The sequence below is a fragment of the Corvus hawaiiensis genome, chromosome 10, assembly GCF_020740725.1.
Source record: "Corvus hawaiiensis isolate bCorHaw1 chromosome 10, bCorHaw1.pri.cur, whole genome shotgun sequence".
NCBI lineage: Eukaryota > Metazoa > Chordata > Aves > Passeriformes > Corvidae > Corvus > Corvus hawaiiensis.
The window spans coordinates 19,558,097-19,578,249 of record NC_063222.1 but is presented as its reverse complement, the minus strand read 5'-3'; the positions used below and the strand labels follow the sequence as shown (position 1 = coordinate 19,578,249).

Genomic DNA, 20,153 nt, shown 5'->3' with positions numbered 1-20,153 from the left:
GTGTCTGATTGGGATTGGTAACACCTGGCTAAAGAAAATCTACCAGTGAAATAAATACCCTGTTCAAAAATGTTTTTGCTAACTTGCTATAAAGCTATTTCATCACAGCAGAAAACACTTGGATTTGGTGTCAGTAAATCGGAATTGATGCATCTGAGGTTTTTTTGCTGTCTTCTCTGCATAGAAATATTAGTGCTTAGTCTATCAGCATTTGCAGTGTTTAAGTATCTTGAGTCATATCTTCCATAAGAGATTGGTTTTGATAGGACACGAACTTTTTGTTTGTGTAGTATGAGTAATCACAGTGCTCTAGTCAGAGGAAGGCCTCTGAAAATCAAATGTCTGTTATGTGGGAGTAGCTGTGCTGTATGCCAGTGTCTACAAGCTACTGAGAAGGGTTGTGTGGGAGTGTTTGGTTATTGAACATCGTGATAGAGACTTGTTCTTACTGCCACTTTCTCCAGTATCTTGTTGACTGTGATGAAGTGATCTTCATGAAAGAAGGCTGCATTACTGAGCGAGGCAGTCATGAGGAATTGATGAATTTAAATGGTGATTATGCAACTATTTTTAATAGCCTACAGCTGGGAGAAACACCGCATATTGAGGTACTTGTTTATTTTAAAGTGCTCTGAATCTTGGCTATTCTGAGGTGAACCAAGTGACATTGTTGGAAAACTGGAAAATGGCTTCACCTATTTTCATGTGTTGATCTGACCAGTAGATTTCCTATAGAATAATCTGTGCTTCTTTAGCACTTTGTCACGGTTTGTTTTTAGGGAACGAGTACTAGAGAGGACTGTGCCAGTGAGCTCATGAGTTAATCACGAAAATATTGTAGTGTCTCATCTGGTGATGCTCAGAGCAGGAAGTTTGTCTCTCTTATTGTACACCCCACTCCTTAATTTACCTCCAAATTTGCACAGATCTCCAACAACCTTTGAAAAAATTCTTACTGGCTTGTTACTACTTTTTCAATAGTGTGACTGAGGCACAGCAGGTATGACACAACTTGTCAAAAGTTAGATGTGACAGTATTTTGGAAGCATAACTGAAAATACTGTGTTTTGGGGGAGTTTGAGAAAAAAAGTTTTGCCTTGACAGTACTTCTGTTATGAAAAAAGTCTGTAAATGCAAACTTTGGGATGTGCTCTAGTATTTCAGTTGGTGCAAAAAATGTAAATCTAGAAAATAAGAACCATTCAGTACAACATCATCTGAATTTTCAGCATTTTAATTTTTCCCACTCTTCTGCTCTTTGTTTCCCAAAACTAATCTCTGGAGTAAAGATCTTTGCAATTTGTTTTTTAATAACTTGCCTAAATTTTGTGTGCATTTTCTCTTGGTAAGAAAAGATTAAAAGTGCATCAGCCGTTTAGTTTTTTAAGAGATGAGAGGCTCCTGACTCACAAGTTGCAGACCTTTAAAACAAAAGGTTTCTGAGAAGGAAGCATTATAAGAATTACAGATAAAGAAGGAGCTTGGTGACACATTCTCCTGGGAGATCTTTACGAAAGAAGGAAAAGGATATAATTAATTGCTCTGCATATCCTTTGAGTCATGAAGATTATAGTTCTGCCATCTTAAGATTAATATAATGATAGTTAACAAGAGATTCTCCAGTCTTCATGCTTGGCTGACCTTCAGTGTCGCTGTAAACACTAGCTCATGGAAAGACCATTAAATTGTGTTCCCCATGGGATAAGAAGAAATGGATGATCAGTTGGATTCTCTGTGGTTTGAGCTCGTGTGAAGTGTGGGGAAGCAACCCTGAACACGGTGTGTAAGGGTTTTCTTTCCATGTAGGCTGACTTGAACAGGCAGTAACTCCCAGTTATGGGAAGATGGCTGAGTTTAGAACAGTGCTTGTGTGCACTTTAGTGTTTGGACATTGGGTTTCTGGAAGATCAAGTTAACCTGACTTTTCTTAAGAAATCTCTCATGAAATGTCTCTAAGTAGTAGGGTGTTTTGGGAAAAAAGCCTCTTAAAAAAACAGTGAATTATTTTTACAAGGGACAGCGAGATTGTATCTTTCTTGCAGTAGTAGGGACATCATTTCTCTACCATGTACACTCATAATTTTGGAAATTAACCTTGCACTCTACCTGTACAGGTTGGTAGTAGTTCAGGTTAATAGAGGAAGAGAATTTAATCCACCAGAGTTGGCAATCATCTGTAACAACTGTGATGTTAACATCCTCCTTGATCTCAATGCTGAGCTTTTGAAAGCCTTTGTCCTTAGGTGGCAGCTTAATAGAAGTTTGTGTTTAGATATGAAAACGTCAAAGCAAAGTACTCCGATATGTTTAGTGTTATTGTTTTCTTGCAGATTAATATAAAGAAGAACACAAACAATTCACTGAAAAGGCCCCAGGATAAAAGTACCAAAACAGGGTCTGTGAAGAAGGAGAAAGTTGTAAAGAAGGAAGAGGAGGGTAACTATGTAATCAGATTTCTGGCTGTAATTATTTTATGCTCCAATAAGCTCAAAACATGTGCTTCAAAGTATATTGTTAATGTAGCTCTCAGGTTTTGGAAGCTGTCTCAATCCTAGTCACTTAGTGTGGTTGATAGGACACAGGCAGTGGGCAAAGAACGTTCATTAATTCGTTAAATACAGGAGCCTGTACAATGTTTTTAAGTTCAGTCAGGCTCCTGCTGGTCCAATGCCATCAGCACAAAGGAGCTGGTACTGCCTTATCTCCCACACCACCTCTCCCTCCTGTCCTAAGAGGGCCATGTGTACAGCTTGGTGCTCAGTCCTGGGCAGGACATGGCATTTATGGATGAAGAATCGGAAGGTTTGACTTCTGTAGTTCTCTGTTTAATGTTAGCTTTGAACTTCAGAGTTTAAAAAGCAATAGTGAGGCTGATCCCAGCCTAACATTTACATCTGTGCTGATGAGGCTTTTTCAGCTGTACCATGACATAAATGATTCTGCAGAAGAAATGTGACTTTTTCAAAAACTATTCGAACCACTGACTTCTAAGTGTGAAGTGTGTGTTTCTGAAAGTACTCTGCACAATTTGAAAGACTAATTTTGTGTGTGTTCACAAATTTATAGGAGTTTCATGGAAGAGTTTTTTTTCCTCACTCCCTGTTCATCCTCTGTTGTTTCACAGGCCAGTTGGTCCAGTTGGAAGAGAAAGGCAAAGGCTCTGTCCCCTGGTCTGTTTATGGTATTTACATTCAGGCAGCTGGAGGCCCCTTTGCATTCCTCATCATCATGGCACTGTTTGTGATGAATGTGGGCAGCACAGCTTTTAGCAACTGGTGGCTGAGTTTCTGGATCAAGCAAGGCAGTGGAGTAAGTTTAGTAGCGTTTCTACTCTTGTGTCTGATGGGCTGGGGGTTTGCTCTGCTAGACTAATCCCAAGCAGTCCTGCAAGACCAAATGGTGCTTCCTAATTTAAATAAGTTGTAGGGCTCCCCAGGAGGTGGTCTCACTAGGGAGTTAATCTCCAAGAATAAGAGAGCTCCAGTAATAAGAAAGCTATAATAACTCATGTGGTTTAATACTGCCTTCTTGTTCCTTTTCTTGGTTAGTCTTAAGAAAAGGAAGTGAAAATATGAAAGGGGCCAGCAAGCTAGTTTTAGTGTTGTTTTTTGTTTAAATGTGATCTTATACCTAACAGGATAATTTTTGTTAAAATATGGCTTTGAGCCAAATGACTTTTGGAAATTACTTTGAAGATTCTGATGATCTGAGATGGTTTGGGCTTTTTCCCCACTCCCAGGGCTTTGATTGCAAGTCTTATTGCATTTAAAAATTCAAATACAACTGCAGGACTTTTTTGTGGGGGCACAGAGAGCAAGCTACTAATCTGAGATGAAATAATGAACTGCAGATGGCCAACAATATTAGAACAACCAATGAGGTCCTTAAACATACTTAAAGATCAAAAATAAAAGAGAGAATGAGAATGTACAACAGTGTGACAGTAAAGAATTTATTGCATAGTGGCAGAAAAAAGCAATGGTCTTTAATAAAGAGCTCTATCCAAAGTAAATATTGCTGTGTAATAGGAGTGCTGGTGTGCAAGTATCTGACCTTGTTCAGAAGAACACAAGAAATAAATATGAAATGAGAGATTAGGAATCAAATGAAGTAGGCATTGTGGAAGTATTTTGAAGCATATTGCAGGAAAAAGGCCAAGGGCTACAAATCTGCAAGTCAAGCATCTCTGGCAGGGAAAGCTTTCTGAAGTATTCAATGGTCACTGAAGTGTACTTTAAAGAAGAAATATCAAATATGGTGGGAGAAGACACAAGGCAGTTAAATTCTACTACATGTAATGTATACATGCTTCATCCTTGTCTTAACCAATCCCTGAAACCTTGAATTTTTCTGCAGAACACCACAGTGACTTTGGGAAATGAGACTGTCATAAGCAGCAGTATGAAAGATAACCCTCACATGCATTACTATGCTGGCATCTATGCACTGTCTATGGCAGTTATGTTGATCCTGAAAGCTGTTCGTGGTGTGGTCTTTGTAAAGGTAGGTGCCAGTGCTGGTGTTTAATGTCTCCCCCTTCTACTTCTGCAAATTGCTGTCACTGTTGTTCTTTTGGTCAACTCCCAAGAGAGACTTTTGAACCAGAGGAAGTCAATCATGGATTGTGATGTTTCCATAGCCAGCTCTTGAGGCTGCACCATGTTTCTGCTAAACTTCTGCCCAAATGAATAGCTTCCTCCATTGGCTGGAAGCACAGAATGCAATAAAAAACCTCTTATGGTTGGAGAGAGAAATGGAGTAGAATATTTTGGTGCTGCAAACACTGTTTTATAACACTGCAATGTTTTATGCATTGGCAGGGAACTCTCAGAGCATCCTCAAGGCTCCATGATGAGCTCTTCCGACGGATTCTGCGGAGCCCCATGAAGTTCTTTGACACTACACCCACTGGGAGGATCCTCAACAGGTTTTCCAAAGATATGGATGAAGGTATCTCTCACTGTGTGTCCTGTAAATCCCACTTTCAGACCTCCCAGTTAACTCTTGAATACTCTCCAGTCTGTTGCTGTTGGGGTGTTTGTACCCTATGTCTGCACTTCCAATAAACAAAGCAGGAACTGGGACATACCCTGGGTTATGATTCTAGAAGGCAGCTGGTAGCTCAGATCCGATCATTCCCTTACAAAGAAGGGAATGTGCAGCTGCTCTTGTACCTCCAGGCTAGACATGGGCTCTCAGCAGTTAATGCAGGGGCAACTTAAAACGTTAGAGTGAGGCTGGTGTGCAGCAGAGGTGGTAATTAGGTCAGAGTTCCATCAGTGCTATTTCTGCAAATGGGAATAATTAGACTGCCAGCAACTCAGAAGGTAAAAACACCCCAATGAAAATGTACATTTTAAATTTGAATAAGCCAAGAGAAATCACTGTCCTTGTCAGTGATGTACAGCTGGACTGAGTTGTTTTATATAAGTTGTTTTAGCTTTCTGCACTCAAGATCTTCCTCTTTTCCTTCCATCTTCACCAGTTGACGTTCGTTTGCCGTTTCAAGCGGAGATGTTCATCCAGAACGTCATCCTTGTGTTCTTCTGTGTGGGGGTGATTTCTGGGGTTTTCCCCTGGTTCCTGGTGGCAGTGGGACCCCTCATAGTCCTGTTCACAGTTCTGCATGTTGTGTCTAGGTAAGTGCACCAGCTGCTTTGGCTAAAAGTACAGATACTTTTACCTTCAAGTACAACATAGTGGTTGGCATATGGTGGTTCTGCATGAAACTCAAAGTGCTTCTTTCCTTCCAGAGTCTTTATTCGAGAGCTCAAGCGTCTGGACAACATCACACAGTCTCCATTCCTGTCTCACATTACATCTAGCATCCAGGGTCTCTCCACAATCCATGCCTACCACAAAGGACAGGAATTTCTGCACAGGTTAGTCTAGATACCCATCTGGGAATGGTGGAGGACAAAGCTGAGTGCAACAGGTTGGCATTCAGAAGGGTTTATTACTGGGGTCTGATGGATCATTGGTTCTACAAGTGAAAGTTACTTTTCTGGGGGGAAAAAATTGGGAGAACAGAAGAAGGGTAAGGGAAAACTGAGAAGAGCAGTGGTGGGGGTCCCAGGTGAATGCTTTCCTCTGGAATTCTCTGCAGTGCAGCAGGTGGTAATGGTGAGGACAAGGTTTTGGCTGTACTTTTCCCTACTAGTATGTAATTTTAATCAGGCCTTGCTTATACTTTCTGTGGATTGTTTCTCATGATGTTACTAGCATTGCTTAAAGCGTGCTAACCAAACCTCAGTGGAAGTATTGGTGAGCTGTTAGTCTCTGTGCACCTGTGTTACTGGAGAGCATTTGTCAATTACTTCAGTGACCATCAGCCACTGTGTTCACTGTGCCTGGTTTTCTCTAGTATAAACTAAAATCTTTCCAACACATGTTTATGAGGGAAAGCGAAGCATTTCTCATGTGAGTGGTAGTTGCTTCCCATGAGAACCTGCTGTAATAGTAGGGTTTTGCAGGTGCAAGGTCATGAGAACAAGGGTGTGGAAGCATAGGGAAAATTGCCTCAGGAGCTCTGCAAAGACACTGCTACACCAGCAGTTACTGGCTTTGTGAATCTCGGGTGTTTCTCCTTAAATACGCTTTCTCAGCTGTGCATTGTCAGGATTGTAAATTAAGTAGTACTTGATGTGTTTTAATTAGGTGTCACCAATTCTATCAAAACTTAATTTACTTATACACTTGTGTATAAAATGACACATATTCTGAAGCACTGCTGCTGTTATCTGTGGAGTAATTTGTAGTCATTGAACATCTTCTGGAAGGTCTTGCATAGGTGAAGAATGGTGAAAGTTTGTGTAATGTCCCTGGCTTTGATTCACCTCAGCATAATTCATTGTTGTAGACAGACTGGGTGATTTGACTTTGGAGAGTTTGAGCTAAGTACACATGTGACACTACACAGGAAAGTTTGCAAACCCTGCCATTATGTTTTGGTTTCAAACTTTGTCAGTGATGACTCCTCCCACCCTGAATCCTGATACTGGAACAGGGGTTTAAGTAGGTCTGATATTCGTAGAACATCAGGCTCATGGAGTCTACTAACCTTTCCTGTGTTTGTTTCAGGTACCAAGAGCTGCTGGATGACAACCAGGCCCCGTTTTACCTGTTCAGCTGCGCAATGCGCTGGCTGGCTGTGCGGCTGGACATCATCAGCATTGCTCTGATCACAACCACTGGCCTTATGATTGTCCTGATGCATGGCCAAATCCCTCCTGCCTATGCCGGGCTGGCCATCTCATATGCTGTGCAGGTGAGTGTGACCACATACTGTAATATTTAACTGCTCTTTTAATGTAGATATTGCTAATGAGCAAACAATGTTCAGCGCTGGCTCAGAGGAGCTGCAGGGCTCGGAGCTCTCGTGTTGGAGTTGCTGTTTGGCCTCTTCTGCCTCCTTGTGGCGGTGAGATGAAGAGCTTAGACACCTCATACTTGAAGCTGTTGCTCTTGGGAAACGTTTCTAAGCTGCGGGTTTCTCAAGGGATTAATAAATTATGGTGATTTTAAAATGAACTATTAAATTAACTTGCCTTGAACACGTTATTTATTTAGTGCTCAATGCCAAGAGTACTTGTATTAAATATCATAGAATTGTTTAGGTTGGAAAAGAGCATAAGGTCATTGAGTCCAACTGTTGCCTCAGCAATGACAAACCCACCACCAAACCATGTCCCCAGGTGCCACATGTGCACGACTTTTGAATACATCCAGGGATGGTGACTCCACCACTTGCTGGGAAGTTTGTTTCGGTGCTTGGCAACTCTTTTGGTGAAGAAATGTTTGTAACCTCCACTCTAAACCTCCCCCTGGCACAACTTGAAGTTGTTTCCTCTTGTCCTACTGCTTGTTAAGTGGGAGAAGCGAACAAACCCCACCTGGCTACACCCCCCTTCAGGGAGTTGCAGAGAGTGGTAAGATCTCCCCTAAGCCTCCTCTTCTCCAGGAGCCCCCCCACCTCCCTCTGCTGCTCCTCACACAACTCCAGAGCCTTCCCCAGCTCTGTTGCCCTTTTCTGGACACACTCCAGCACCTCAATGTCTGTCTTGTAGTGAGGGGCCCAAAACTGAACACAAGCTTTGAGGTGTGACCTCATCAGCTCCAAGTACAGTCACTGCTGTGATCCTGCTGGGCACATTCATCTCTTAATTCAATAACTAATCACAGCTCTAAAAATTTGTCTTTGTTTTCTTTCACCACTTCAGTTAACAGGGTTATTCCAGTTTACAGTCAGACTGGCTTCAGAGACAGAAGCTCGTTTCACCTCAGTGGAGAGGATTGACCACTATATCAAGGTAGGACTGTAATGCATTCAGCTGCCTGTTGTGAAATTTTGTGTTGTTTGTTACATTGCTGGCCTCAGGCTGCCTTAGTACAGACTGTATGTTCCTGATCTTGGAACGGCACTAAAGCCTGTGCTGTAACACTGCAGAGTGAGTTTGTTTTATGAAGCACGTGTATCAGCACAGGGGGGATGAATGGCCCCAGAGCTGATAGATAATTAAGCTTACAGGTATTGCTGGAGTTAAATAAGGATATTGGAAGTTTGCTGACACTCACAGTAAAGAATGGAGTGTGTAAAAATTGTAATAGAGGATTCAAAACATTATTTTACAGCAAAAGAGTGGTGTTCTGGCATCTTTCATTCCCAACCTAATGGGATTCCTTCATTTAAGCACAGATAACTGTTTTTTGCTTTATCTACAAGTAATTCTGCTTCATCCTAATAAGCCTACTTTTCCACAGCTGTCTTATGTAACATATTTCTATATGCTTAAAAAGTCAAGGGATTGTTCTTACTGCAAACATCAGAAATGTGCTCAGCTAAACATGAGAAATGTGCCAGGCTAAATGCTTAGCAAGCTGCTCTGATTATCTGTAACCCTTTCTTTGTAACTGGGATTTGTGTGCAGAACTGGGCATAGGTCAGTGGGGAAAGCATAGCCAGGAGAAAGCCTCCTACTGGGTCTGGTGTGTGAGGTGAAAGGCTTTTTCATTTCATGTTCCCTGTGAACTTCAGAGGGAGATATATACATATATTTATTTGGGCTATTTAGTTGATATTTGTAGTATTTTTTTAAGCCTGTGGATTTAATCCACAGGCTAAAAAACAGAAGAAAAAAAACCAACAAACCTGCCCACTCCCCCAGTTAAATAAATAAAACCTCTGGAGGCATCTAAGTAGAAAATTTCCACATATGGAAGACTTGGTGACCACACAAGTTGACAACTCTGCCAAATACTGTATCTCTCTCACTGGGCTGAGATGGATTTATCATTGTCAGGCCTTTAGTGGCAAAATATACAGTTGTAGGCTGTTGTTTGGTGTTTTTTTAAAAGTTATGTCTCTCATTCTATATCACTGTTAAGCAACACTCTGATTTTTTTTTTTTTTTAAATTCTGATCTCTAGACAGACATTTATGAAACTGTAAAACTAGTTTAAAGCTGAAGTAAAGGGGTGGGTGAGCAGTGAAACACCATTCAGGTCGTGGGTCTTACCCAGGCCCAGGCTTTTTTTGGTGGGGGCTCAAGGTTGCTGTTTTGAGCACCAAGCTCAAAGAGTTGGAGCACTATGGTAGCAGATGGCTGGTTTTTTCTCAAACCCCAGGTGTACAATTAATCTGCCTCTAACTAGATGTTGCAGATGTCCCCAGGTGACATCCCTGTGGGATCTCTCAATGGTCAGTGTAGGAAATGGGTGTCTCCAGAGGGCAATTTATTACCTGTTCCAAGTATTTATATTAGAATGAGAAAAATCACACTGCAGAAAATGCTGGCTTATAGCATTTGTAGGGAGATCTCTTTTTGTAGAGACTACAGAGGAGTTGTCAGGGCCTGGTTCAGTTTTGAGGTGAATCCTGTGACAGGATTGCTGCCATTCTCTTTGAGGGTGCTTGTGCCAAATATGGGAAAGTGACCTTGACTTCACTCTAGACATGCTATAAAGCCTTGTGTTTGGCTTTCAGATGTTCTGCTTTTCTTTTTTTATCTGTGAACTGCTCAATAAGGGGCAGAGTGAAATAGCAGAAGTGAGCAAGCTGGAAGGGACTGACTCAGTGATTCAGTAGGACAGGGAAACATGAGGAGTAAAAGAAAGAGGGTGGCATTTAATGTGTTACTTGGGCATTCTCTTCTGTGTCATCATCAGAGGTGACCCTGGCATGGCACAGCAAATGAGGCATAGAAATGCAGCAGATTTTGCATCCAGTCTTTGGAGTGCCATGAAACTCAATAGGATTGTGTTGATAAATAATAGGCCTAAAATACATTTTGAATTCCATTGATGAAAACCATTGTTGTATAGAAGGACTGATGCCATTACTGAAGCAATGGGAGGGAAATTAAGAGTGTGGTCAGTGTAACACAGCAAACTTCTGGACCACTGGGTCCACATCCAGCCAAACAGCTCATCATGGAAGTGCTATAAATGATCTGGGCTGAGTCCATGGGGAAGATCTGTAGAAAGCTGCAGCTGATAATTTTCCTTTGGTGCTTTGTTTACTGGAAACTGAACTTCTGTATTTTTGTTAAAAGACACTTTCCCTGGAAGCTCCTGCTCGAATTAAGAATAAAACTCCTCCTCTGGACTGGCCCCAAGAAGGTGAAGTTGTTTTTGAAAATGCAGAGATGCGGTACCGAGAGAACCTCCCTCTAGTACTTAAAAAAGTGTCCTTTACCATCAAACCGAAGGAAAAGATTGGCATTGTGGGGAGGACAGGCTCAGGTAAGGAAAAACACTAAGCAGAGTTAAATTACTGCTTTTACAGAATAGATTGGGGCAGTCTTATTGGTTCTCCTCTGTGTTTGACTAAGTTGTTGGTTGCACAGGAGGGGTTGAGCAGTTTGTCAGTGGAGGATTCCATTCATGTGTGCACATAAGCAAGATCCCTGTAGGCAATAGTGAAAACAAGTTTCCATTTAAAGCAGAGGGATATCCTGCTATGCTTGAGCCAGTGTGTTGATCGTATTTAACTCCCCAAGCCACTGACCAGCACAGATTGGTGCCTACAATGTGCTCATTGCACCTTCTCTGACTCTCTTGGAAGTTTTTTGTACTGATGCTGCAGGCAGGTTTGGCTCTGAGCCATCTCAGAGCTCTGTAATGTGAAGAATCCAAACCCCTGTTTGTGAGATGACTTAAATCAACCTCAGAATGAGTTTCTAAATAAATAATTTATATTGTTGTATTGGGTTTTCATGGCAGGGTTTTGGCAGTGGGGTTGGGGCAGGACTCCAGGGATGGCTTCTTTGAGGAGAGATTAGGAGCTGCCTCCACAATTGCTCAGTTTAAATGCTGAACCTCAGTATTTACCAGAGCATTGCTGCCAGGACTTTTTGGTATTTTAAAACTTTTCTTAGATGTGGACAGCTTTTTAAAATGCTTTTTCATCTGAAAGCTGTTATGATTCTGTAGAAACACCAGTCTTGTTTTTCCTGTCTCATTTTTAGGGAAGTCTTCCCTTGGAATGGCACTCTTTCGTCTCGTTGAACTGTCTGGAGGCTGCATTAAAATTGATGGAGTGAAAATAAATGACATTGGCTTAGCAGATCTTCGGAGCAAACTCTCCATAATCCCTCAGGAACCTGTGCTGTTCAGTGGCACTGTGAGGTTAGTGAGACCATAAGAAGGCAAGAAAGGGACTGAGCAGTCTACCAGTTTATACCTGAAATGCCATAGGTGCCTGGTGAGGTGGTAGCTCTCAGGCATCCTAGCTTCTGTTCTGGTTTTGAAACAACAAAAGCACAGATGAATGATTTTACCTGGCCCAGTGCAGCACTGGGTGTGATCATCCTGCATGGAAGTCTTGCTTCCCTTTAGATGTGGTTGAAGTTTTAGTGTCTTTGTCTTCCATCTCTACTCTTGTTTTTTGGCTCTTCTAACCCCAGAGTGCTGGGAGCATCTGATTTCCTTGGCAAGGAAACTGTCAGTGGAAGGCCAGATGTAAATCACCTGTCTGGAAGAATTAGCACACTGCTGCTTTACCATTCATTGCTGAGTTAAAATTCTGCTTGTTTTCTGCTTCCTCTTCCAGATCAAACTTGGATCCTTTCAATCAGTACAGTGAGGAACAGATCTGGGCTGCTTTGGAAAGGACTCACATGAAGGAGTGTGTAAGTATTATGTACACTGGGAGATACATGTTTGTATTTGACTTCCAAAGCAACATGTTCTGTTAGTAGCTATGTTAGAGGTATTTAGATAAAGCTTTTTCTCTGTATTTTTTCCCCTTGTTCTCTATGCTTTATTTGACCAATCTTTAAACTTTTTTCTATGATTTTATCACTGATATTTTTGGTTTTTTGAGAACATGCCATGTTCTGTGTGTATTTTTTAGTATGTAGCATAGCAGAGTGCTGCTTCATCACAGGGATTCTTAGGGTGTTAAAACATTTCAAGTGATATTTTTCTGTATGTGCCTTAAGTGTGCATTCTGCATTTCTATTTGTGAGTGTACATGTCGCATGTACAAATTTATAGTGACCTTAAAACCTGCCCTTTGTGAGGCCCTCTGCAGCAAGACTTGCTGCCATGACATTTCCAATTCTTTTTCTTGGTAGTCAAGTGGCAGCTATGGCTATGGAATTCAGGCTGCAGGAATTCCTGCAGGGACTAGGTTCACTCTCGTCTCTTGGTGACAAAGATTGTCAGGAGATCTGTTTGTGTTTATATGATTTTATGCAATTCTGTAAGATTTTTTTTTCCTCTTCTTTCCCATGCAGGTTGCCCAGCTGCCTATGAAACTTGATTCAGAAGTGATGGAAAATGGGGAGAACTTTTCTGTTGGAGAGAGACAGTTACTGTGCATAGCTAGAGCTCTGCTGCGTCGTTGCAAGGTGAGCGCAGAAGGGAGAGAAATAGCTGGAGATACCAAAATTATAGGATTGAACAAGCCTTCTTTTGTGCTGGATTCTTTCTGTCAGAGGAATCACACCAATGATTATTGCAACCCAGAGAGGTGTAAGGTTAAAACAACCAGGAAGGTATTTGTAGCCAGCTCCTGTAATGTCCTGCCATTGGAAAGGTGTTGTTTGCAAGTGTTAACAATAGTGTGTCAGACTGGCCTAATCTTTTATTCCATGTCCTGTTACTGGAGAGCATCAGATTCTTCCCTTCTTCCACCTTTTTGTGGATATGAGCCAAGTGTTTTCCTTCTACTAAAATGTGGTCTCCAAGTAGAGTTTGGGACCATGCTATGCCAGCCAAGTGAAAGGTTTTGCAGGAATGGAAAACAATAATTACAGTGAGAAAGGACTTTTGGATTGAGATTGACCAGGATTCGGGTTTTAAGAACCTTTTGTCTGAAATGCAACATATCATAATATTTTAAAGTTCACTCTGCATCTGTTTTTAAAGTCAGACTACTCAGCAGAAGTTACTGTCTCTGCAGTACCTGCACAAAGCATGTCCAGTTCAGCTGTGACAAAAAGTCACTCCAAATCAGTTTGTCTGAGAGTAAGAGAATTCTTACTCAGCATAAGGAAAGTATTAAGCCTAGTCAGTATTGACTCATTTCAGAAGGAATGTCACCACCAAGCATGTGTCAAATTAGTTTACTGGTAAAATTTGTATTTGAGATTAATCTACTGAATATGAAACTGAAAGTAGGAAAGTTGAGGCCCGGTTCATAATCCAGATGTAGCTCTAGGATGTGACCATAAAATGTAAGTGTGATCCATAGGTCTTCCCAGTGTGATCCTTTGTTGAAGGCAATTACATAAAGAAAACTGAAAGGCTACTTGTAAAAACTGCTTTTGTGCCCACGATTCTGTAAGGATTGCTGATTGTGACAACTCTTGGCCATGGCCATTCTGCCTACTCTATGTATTTTTATATTCAGGAGGGAAGGTGTGACTGTGGGTAACAGCCAGGATTCTGTGCTGCTTTCAGATATTGATCTTGGATGAAGCAACAGCTGCTATGGACACAGAGACAGACTTACTGATCCAGGAGACCATCAGAGAGGCGTTTGCAGACTGCACTATGTTAACAATTGCTCATCGCCTGCACACAGTCCTGGGCTGTGATCGGATCATGGTGCTAACACAGGGACAGGTGAGCAGGGAGGTGTCTCTGCCTCTGGTCTGGTGGTGCCTTGTGTGCAGACTGAACTGAGGGAACAACTGCACTGCAGGGTAGAAAATCCTCTGTGTTTATTTACACAGAGGATTTTGGTAATAATACTCCAACAGAATCAGTTGCTACCTTACTGTGACAAAATCAAAGATGGCAAAATTCTGTTTTCGCACTGAGAAAGTACCATAGAATAATAGTTTATCTTTAAAAATATTTTTGAAATACCCTTTGTAGGTTAGTTCTGAGATGGGTAATAACATAAACATCCCTGCTGGGCAGTGTCCCATTACTTTGATAAAGCCCTGTGCCATCAAGCATGCCTATGACAGATACTTACCTATTTTTCAGGCTTCCATTTGGGAGTCATAAACAGTTAAATCAAATGTAAGAACATTGGGTGAGGCTCTTAAAGGTAGAGAAGGCAAAAGCCCATAGTATCTGCCTCTGCCAGAGCCAGCAGAGGTTGCTTGCTATTGGGTTAGTTCCTGTTTTTGAGCCAGTCTGAAGCTTTACAGTATCCATAAATGCATGTACTTTCACTGCCTGGTGTCTCATCTAAAGATGAATGCTGTGTTTTCTATTCTTTACTATCACATCACAAGTCCAAGGGGTGGGAGTCAATTTTCTGCTGAATTTTACTGACATATTTTACCTGCCTTGTTTGGTTTCAGGTAGTGGAATTCGACACCCCAGCTGCCCTTCTGGCCAACGAGAACTCGCGCTTCTATGCTATGTTTGCTGCTGCAGAGAACAAGGTTGCTGTCAAGGGCTAAAATTCAGGGCAAAGTCACTTTAATTTTGGAGAGCTATGCTCCCTGCCTGTGGCAGGCCAGCTCTTCTTCCTCCTCCTCCTCGCAGATTATTGCCTTTTCATCTTTTAATTTTTAGCACAATGTGTCAAGCCAGAGAGTTTTTAAAACCATGTCAGAAGAACTCTTAATGTTTTTATTATTGTATTTATTCCATATTTACTAATTTTTTGTTATTAAATGCACTCTACAAATGGCTCAGGGAGCCATAGTTATAAATGTATCAGAGGCCTATAATGAAGCTTTATACATGTAGCTATATCTATACATAATTCTGTATATAGCCTATATTTACAGTGGAAATGTAAGCTGTTTATTTTATATTAAAATAAGCACTGTATTAATAACAGTGCATATTCTTTTCTATCATTTTTGTACAGTTTATGGTACCAGAGATCTGGCTTTGTTATCGGACGGTATCAGACACTGTTTTGTCTTTTACAGTTCGTCTTTTCCTAGTGCCAGATTTTCTGCGTGTCTGAGTGGAAGTGAAGCTTTGCAATAGTGTCCTTTATTGTCACATCTTTGTCTAGCGCAGCAGAGAAGAGCTCTGTGGTGTAACTATTGCATTGTAATTTATCAAAGCTATTTGGGGCATTGCTAATGTTCACCACAGCAGCGGCTGCTGCTTCCCATAATGCTTTTCCAAAGCAGGGTTTTTAGTGATCAGAGTGGGGAACCACTCCTGGGTCACACTAAGGCCTTGCATTTTCTCAGTGTTCTGACACAGTATTTCTTACTGTATCAGCAGAGTTTATTTTAATGCAAGCCAGCCCAAGCTCTTCCTGCTTCGCTGATCTAACACAACCAAAATCTTACTGTTCGTGGAATGATCTGTAACAAATTAATCATAAGGTTCAAATCATACCCTGTATGCTGGCAGGAAAGCCTTTTCAGAGTTGCTTCAGCTGACTGACTCTCTATCTTGAAGCTGCTAACACTCCTCAGAGGTTTAGGTTGGCTTTCACTGGCATGGGTAACACTAACTCTTTGTTCTGCTCACTTATACTAAGATTAATCAACATTGATATTTCCTGTTTCTTTCTTGCACACTTGTTAAGGAAGCAGTCCTTGACCCCACATCTTCTGGAACCTTAAAGGGGTTCCTGTTGATCAGGATGTAACACTGGTGTAGGACATGGTTTTCTTACTGTAAATGACCTACCTCAGGTTACTGGGTTCTGCGTAGTGCATTGCCATGATCACTGTACACCATCCCTGTTTTTCGGGACCTGTGGCCCGGGGGGACACAGTTGCTCCTGTGATAGCTGTGACTTATTGAATGGTCAGCGTTGCATGTCTTTGTCAACTTGGACATTTTGTAGCCTTAGCATGTTTGCAAAATGTCTCATTGAGGCAGAAGTCTGAAAAGTAAATAAAACTATTTTGGGTTTTGTAAATTTTATTGGCTTAAGTGGTTTGTTTTGGGCACATAAATAACTTTGCACCTTTCTGAGCCCTGGGGAACAGGTTTGCAGTCTTTTTTGTTTGTTTGTTTTTTCCTCTTGTCATGCATCAAGGTCCAATCTTTCTTTCTTCAGAGTAAAGGTGTTTCTTTAAAAGTGTGGTGGGTGATTTAAAAGCATGGGGGTTGCTTGCAATACATGTATGTTAAGTAGTACAGGAAGTAATAATTTATAGTGCAAGTATTCAAGCCAAGTAGAAGGGCTGAGGTCAGGTGGAAGACCTTCTTAGGCTCAGATTTTCTATTTTCTTTACCTGAAAGCACTACAGTTTATAGTGTGACATGACTGCAAAGTCACAGAAAGAAGCATTTCTACCTACCAGTACCACAGGCAAATCATGGCATTAACAGAGCTTGCGCTGTAGCTGGAAGTAGCACAAAAAGCATTGCTGTGATTGTTCTTAACTCTTCTCCAAAGCAAGAATTAGCTGGCACAGACCTTACCCTGCTCACAGGCCTGGAGTTTGCCCCATGGACTTTAGCATTTCACTTGAAGGAAATGGGCTAATGTACCTGGTTCTGAGTGCTGCTGGGGTCAGTGTGTGGCTTTACTTTACAGCTAAGGCTGAGCTAATGGCAGTCTGGGCAAAAGGGGAGCCATCCTGATCTTATCCTCCTCCTTCTTCTTCCAGGCTGGGACTTCCTCTTCCTTTCCTGATGCCAGCAGTGGCTCTTGTGTGGTCCAGATCAGAAAGCTAACTTGCAGAAAGCAGGAATGCTGTACAAAGGAGACAGGAAGGCACCACCTGGATGGGAGGTGAAGTGGGGCTGCTCTTTTCAGCAAGTGCTGGCTGTAACAGTAGCATAGGTGTGAGAGGGAACTGCTCAGCGTTCACTGCCCCAAACTGCTGCTTCCCAGTTACACTCTCCTAAAGAGCTGAATCTTTGCTGCAGCTTTGGTGAGCTGAAACAGCTCAGCAAGGTGTCAGACAAGGGCCTGTGATGGAGCAGGTGAACAGTCACCTGTGAACAGCAGGGATTAACTCAACCATTTTGTTAAACCTTAGCTGCAGCATTGTTACTTTGGAATTAAAGACAGAGACTGACAGAAGGAAATGTTCTTTCTGTTGTGATCACTTCTGTGCTTCATTTGTCTCACAGGCACTGAAGTATTGCTGCTCACAGGGGTAGCTGTAATTTTTTTACTGGCTTTCATCCCAAACCACAGGAGCAAGCTGAGGCCTGGCCAAGGGCCCTATCACTGAAGTGGAAGGAAGAAACATTAATATTTACAAATGGGACTGAAATATCTGTATCTTTGGAGCATTCTACAAGAGGTTGATGATGATTGGAAGGTTCAGGAGTTGGATTCTGCTTTAGAATTTATAGTGTGATACCCAGGGAAGATTTCATCCTATGAGGAATAGAATAAGATGCTGGGATTGGGACAGAGATTTTCCTTAAAGAAATCCTGCCCAAAATAGCATGGAGATAGCACATGCTTCTGTTCTAGTTTAATATCAACTGGCAACTAAGCCCCACACAGTCCTGTGGGATGGGGGAGAGAATTGGAAGGGTAGGAAGCTAGAAAACTTGAGAGCTGAGATCAAAACAGTTTAATAGGGAAAGCAAAAGCCACACAAGCAAACTAAAACAAGGTATTTAATTCCCCATGTCCCACCCTTCTCCATGAAAGCAGGGCTCCATTGTGGGTAATGGTGACTTGGGAAAACAAACACCATCCTCTGAATGTCCCCTCCTTCCTCTCCAGCTTTTATAATGCCATATGATCTGGAATATCTATCTGGTCAGTTATATCTGTCTATATCTATCAGTCTGTCCCTGCTCTGTCCCATCCCATCTCCTTGAGCACCCCCAGCTGCCTCACTGGTCAAGTGAGAAGCAGAAATATCCTTGGCTCTGTGCAAGCCCTGCTCAGCAACAGCTACACTATCCCTGAATTATCAACACTGTTTTCAGCACAAACCCCAAACACAGCTTGATACCAGCTACTGTGAAGAAAATTCACTCTAGCCCAGCCAAAACCAGCACACCTTCCAGCAAAGGCTGTGGCCCAAGACCAGCAAGTGTGCAAGAGGAGAGAGATTTGTCTGGGATAACTGGTTACTGTATTGTCCTCTGGACTTTCCATTACGTCAGTTTTGCTTATTCTGTCCAAACACAGCGAGTGCAGCTGATCCTGATTCATTATCAAAAGCTTAGAGCCTCTTCAAGAGAATGTGTTCCTGCTCATCTTGTCAGTCTGATGAGTGGACACATTGCACTTGCTTGGGACTTCAACCAAAGCACAGGTAGGATTCTTCTAAAATTACCCAGGAGATAACATGCAGTTAGATTGATGTAATTAAGTGCCAAATCAGGCCCTGAAGTTGTGCTGGCTTGAACACCTGAGGACATTTCACCCTTACCTGTGGTGAAGGTCATGCAGGGTCAGATCCTGAGGTTGCTGGGCTGTGCTTTGCACATCACCTGTAGGTGAAATCCAGGTCACACAGGCCTTAGTGCATCACTGGAAACAAAATTTGAGGAAGCTGAATTTTTTCAAAAGGCAATTGGTATGAGTGAGAGAAGGTATGAGAAGGATAAAAGCAGGACGTTTGATTTATTAAAGAACACGGACAGAAAAGATGGCAGGACAAAGTGTTTTTCTTAGTTACAAGGGAATTTATTGCAATGACAAAATTGCTCTTTGGAGGTTCTTCAAAAGAACACTGAGAAAGTGCACGCTGCTGTACCCAGCAACCGAAGAGCCTGAGTGTTATTTTTTTACTGCAACTGTAGCATGTGTTCTACTATATATAAAACTATATATGTTTTACACAAAGGTTTTCTTTAGCTTCAGGTTGGTAGACGGTGATTCTGTGTTTAACCCTTGGTTGAGCTGGTAACTGCAGCCACAATGTGCTGAGGCTACAGTTTGTGCCTCTGGTGTGATGATACAGTGGAAACTTAGCTGGAATTTGGTGCAGATGCTGCAGCCGTTAGTGTAAGGCTTGGGAGGCTTTTAGAATGTACCACTGTGGGTTCATTAAACCCACAACCATGTGAGAAATGTTCCTGTCTTATCCAAAATACTTGTGTTGGAGCCTCATCAGGCAGTAGGCAAAGCATAACAGTGAAAATTAGAGTGAAAATAACTTACAGAAATGTCATTACATGGAACAGAGACTTTACGCTGCCCTTGGGCTGGGGGGAGTGCAAATCACAGTTACTTGCACAGACCTCCTTCCTTCCAGCTTGCTGACTCCTGCTGTTGCCATGCAGAGAAACAAGTGCTGTACAAAGCTGATAATTTTGTGGTGTCTGTCCTTTCCCATTTAGGAAGGCAGCAGTATAGGGTGTGTGATTGATTACCTAGAGTTCTAGGGAAGAGTAAAGTGCATTATATCTGAGCAGGGCTCTGGGGCCAGTTTTCAGTGAGACTTGGAGACAGGAAACTACAGGCAGCCCAGCTGGGAGGGAAAGGATTTTTAAAAGGGTGTATATGGGGTGCAGGAAGAAGGGAGGCTATTTAGGGTTAGCTGTGAGCTCGATGTGGGGGTGTGACCAGGAGGAGTGAGGAAGCCAAAATAGGTACCGGTGGGATGAGGGTGCAAGAATCAGCCCTGCTAGGAGCCGTGGTATGGAGGTTTTGGGGGTGTTTGTCGTGGAGCCAGGAGCGGGGGACGGTGAGGCATTCACTCACTGTGCGGAGGGGACAGAGCTGGCTGTGAGGGGACAGGAGCCACCCGAGCGGGGCGTTGTGGCCATGCCAATGGCCGTCCCCAGAGCAGGAGCGCTGGGAATCGGTGTGTCCGGGCCAGGCCCTGGGGTGGGGTAGGGGGAGA

At 42.3% G+C, this 20,153-nt stretch overlaps 1 protein-coding gene across 6 annotated transcripts in view; it reads left to right on the top strand.

Annotated features, from left to right (window-relative positions):
- The window catches only part of ABCC5 (ATP binding cassette subfamily C member 5), a 45,864-nt gene extending 29,564 nt beyond the window's left edge, over positions 1-16,300 (top strand). For 5 of the 6 annotated variants that reach the window (XM_048313897.1, XM_048313895.1, XM_048313896.1 and 2 more), the window contains 15 exons: positions 465-608; positions 2,331-2,436; positions 3,125-3,309; positions 4,357-4,503; positions 4,821-4,950; positions 5,486-5,639; positions 5,754-5,882; positions 7,081-7,267; positions 8,220-8,309; positions 10,551-10,740; positions 11,466-11,625; positions 12,050-12,128; positions 12,738-12,851; positions 13,906-14,070; positions 14,763-16,300. In XM_048313897.1, coding sequence (XP_048169854.1) covers positions 465-608; positions 2,331-2,436; positions 3,125-3,309; positions 4,357-4,503; positions 4,821-4,950; positions 5,486-5,639; positions 5,754-5,882; positions 7,081-7,267; positions 8,220-8,309; positions 10,551-10,740; positions 11,466-11,625; positions 12,050-12,128; positions 12,738-12,851; positions 13,906-14,070; positions 14,763-14,864 — 2,082 coding nt within the window. In that variant the 3' untranslated portion in view covers positions 14,865-16,300. Of the gene's footprint in view, positions 1-464; positions 609-2,330; positions 2,437-3,124; positions 3,310-4,356; positions 4,504-4,820; positions 4,951-5,485; positions 5,640-5,753; positions 5,883-7,080; positions 7,268-8,219; positions 8,310-10,550; positions 10,741-11,465; positions 11,626-12,049; positions 12,129-12,737; positions 12,852-13,855; positions 14,071-14,762 lie in introns of those variants that run through there. The other variant, XM_048313898.1, reaches the window with a different exon arrangement.
- Positions 16,301-20,153: the final 3,853 nt, after the last annotated feature.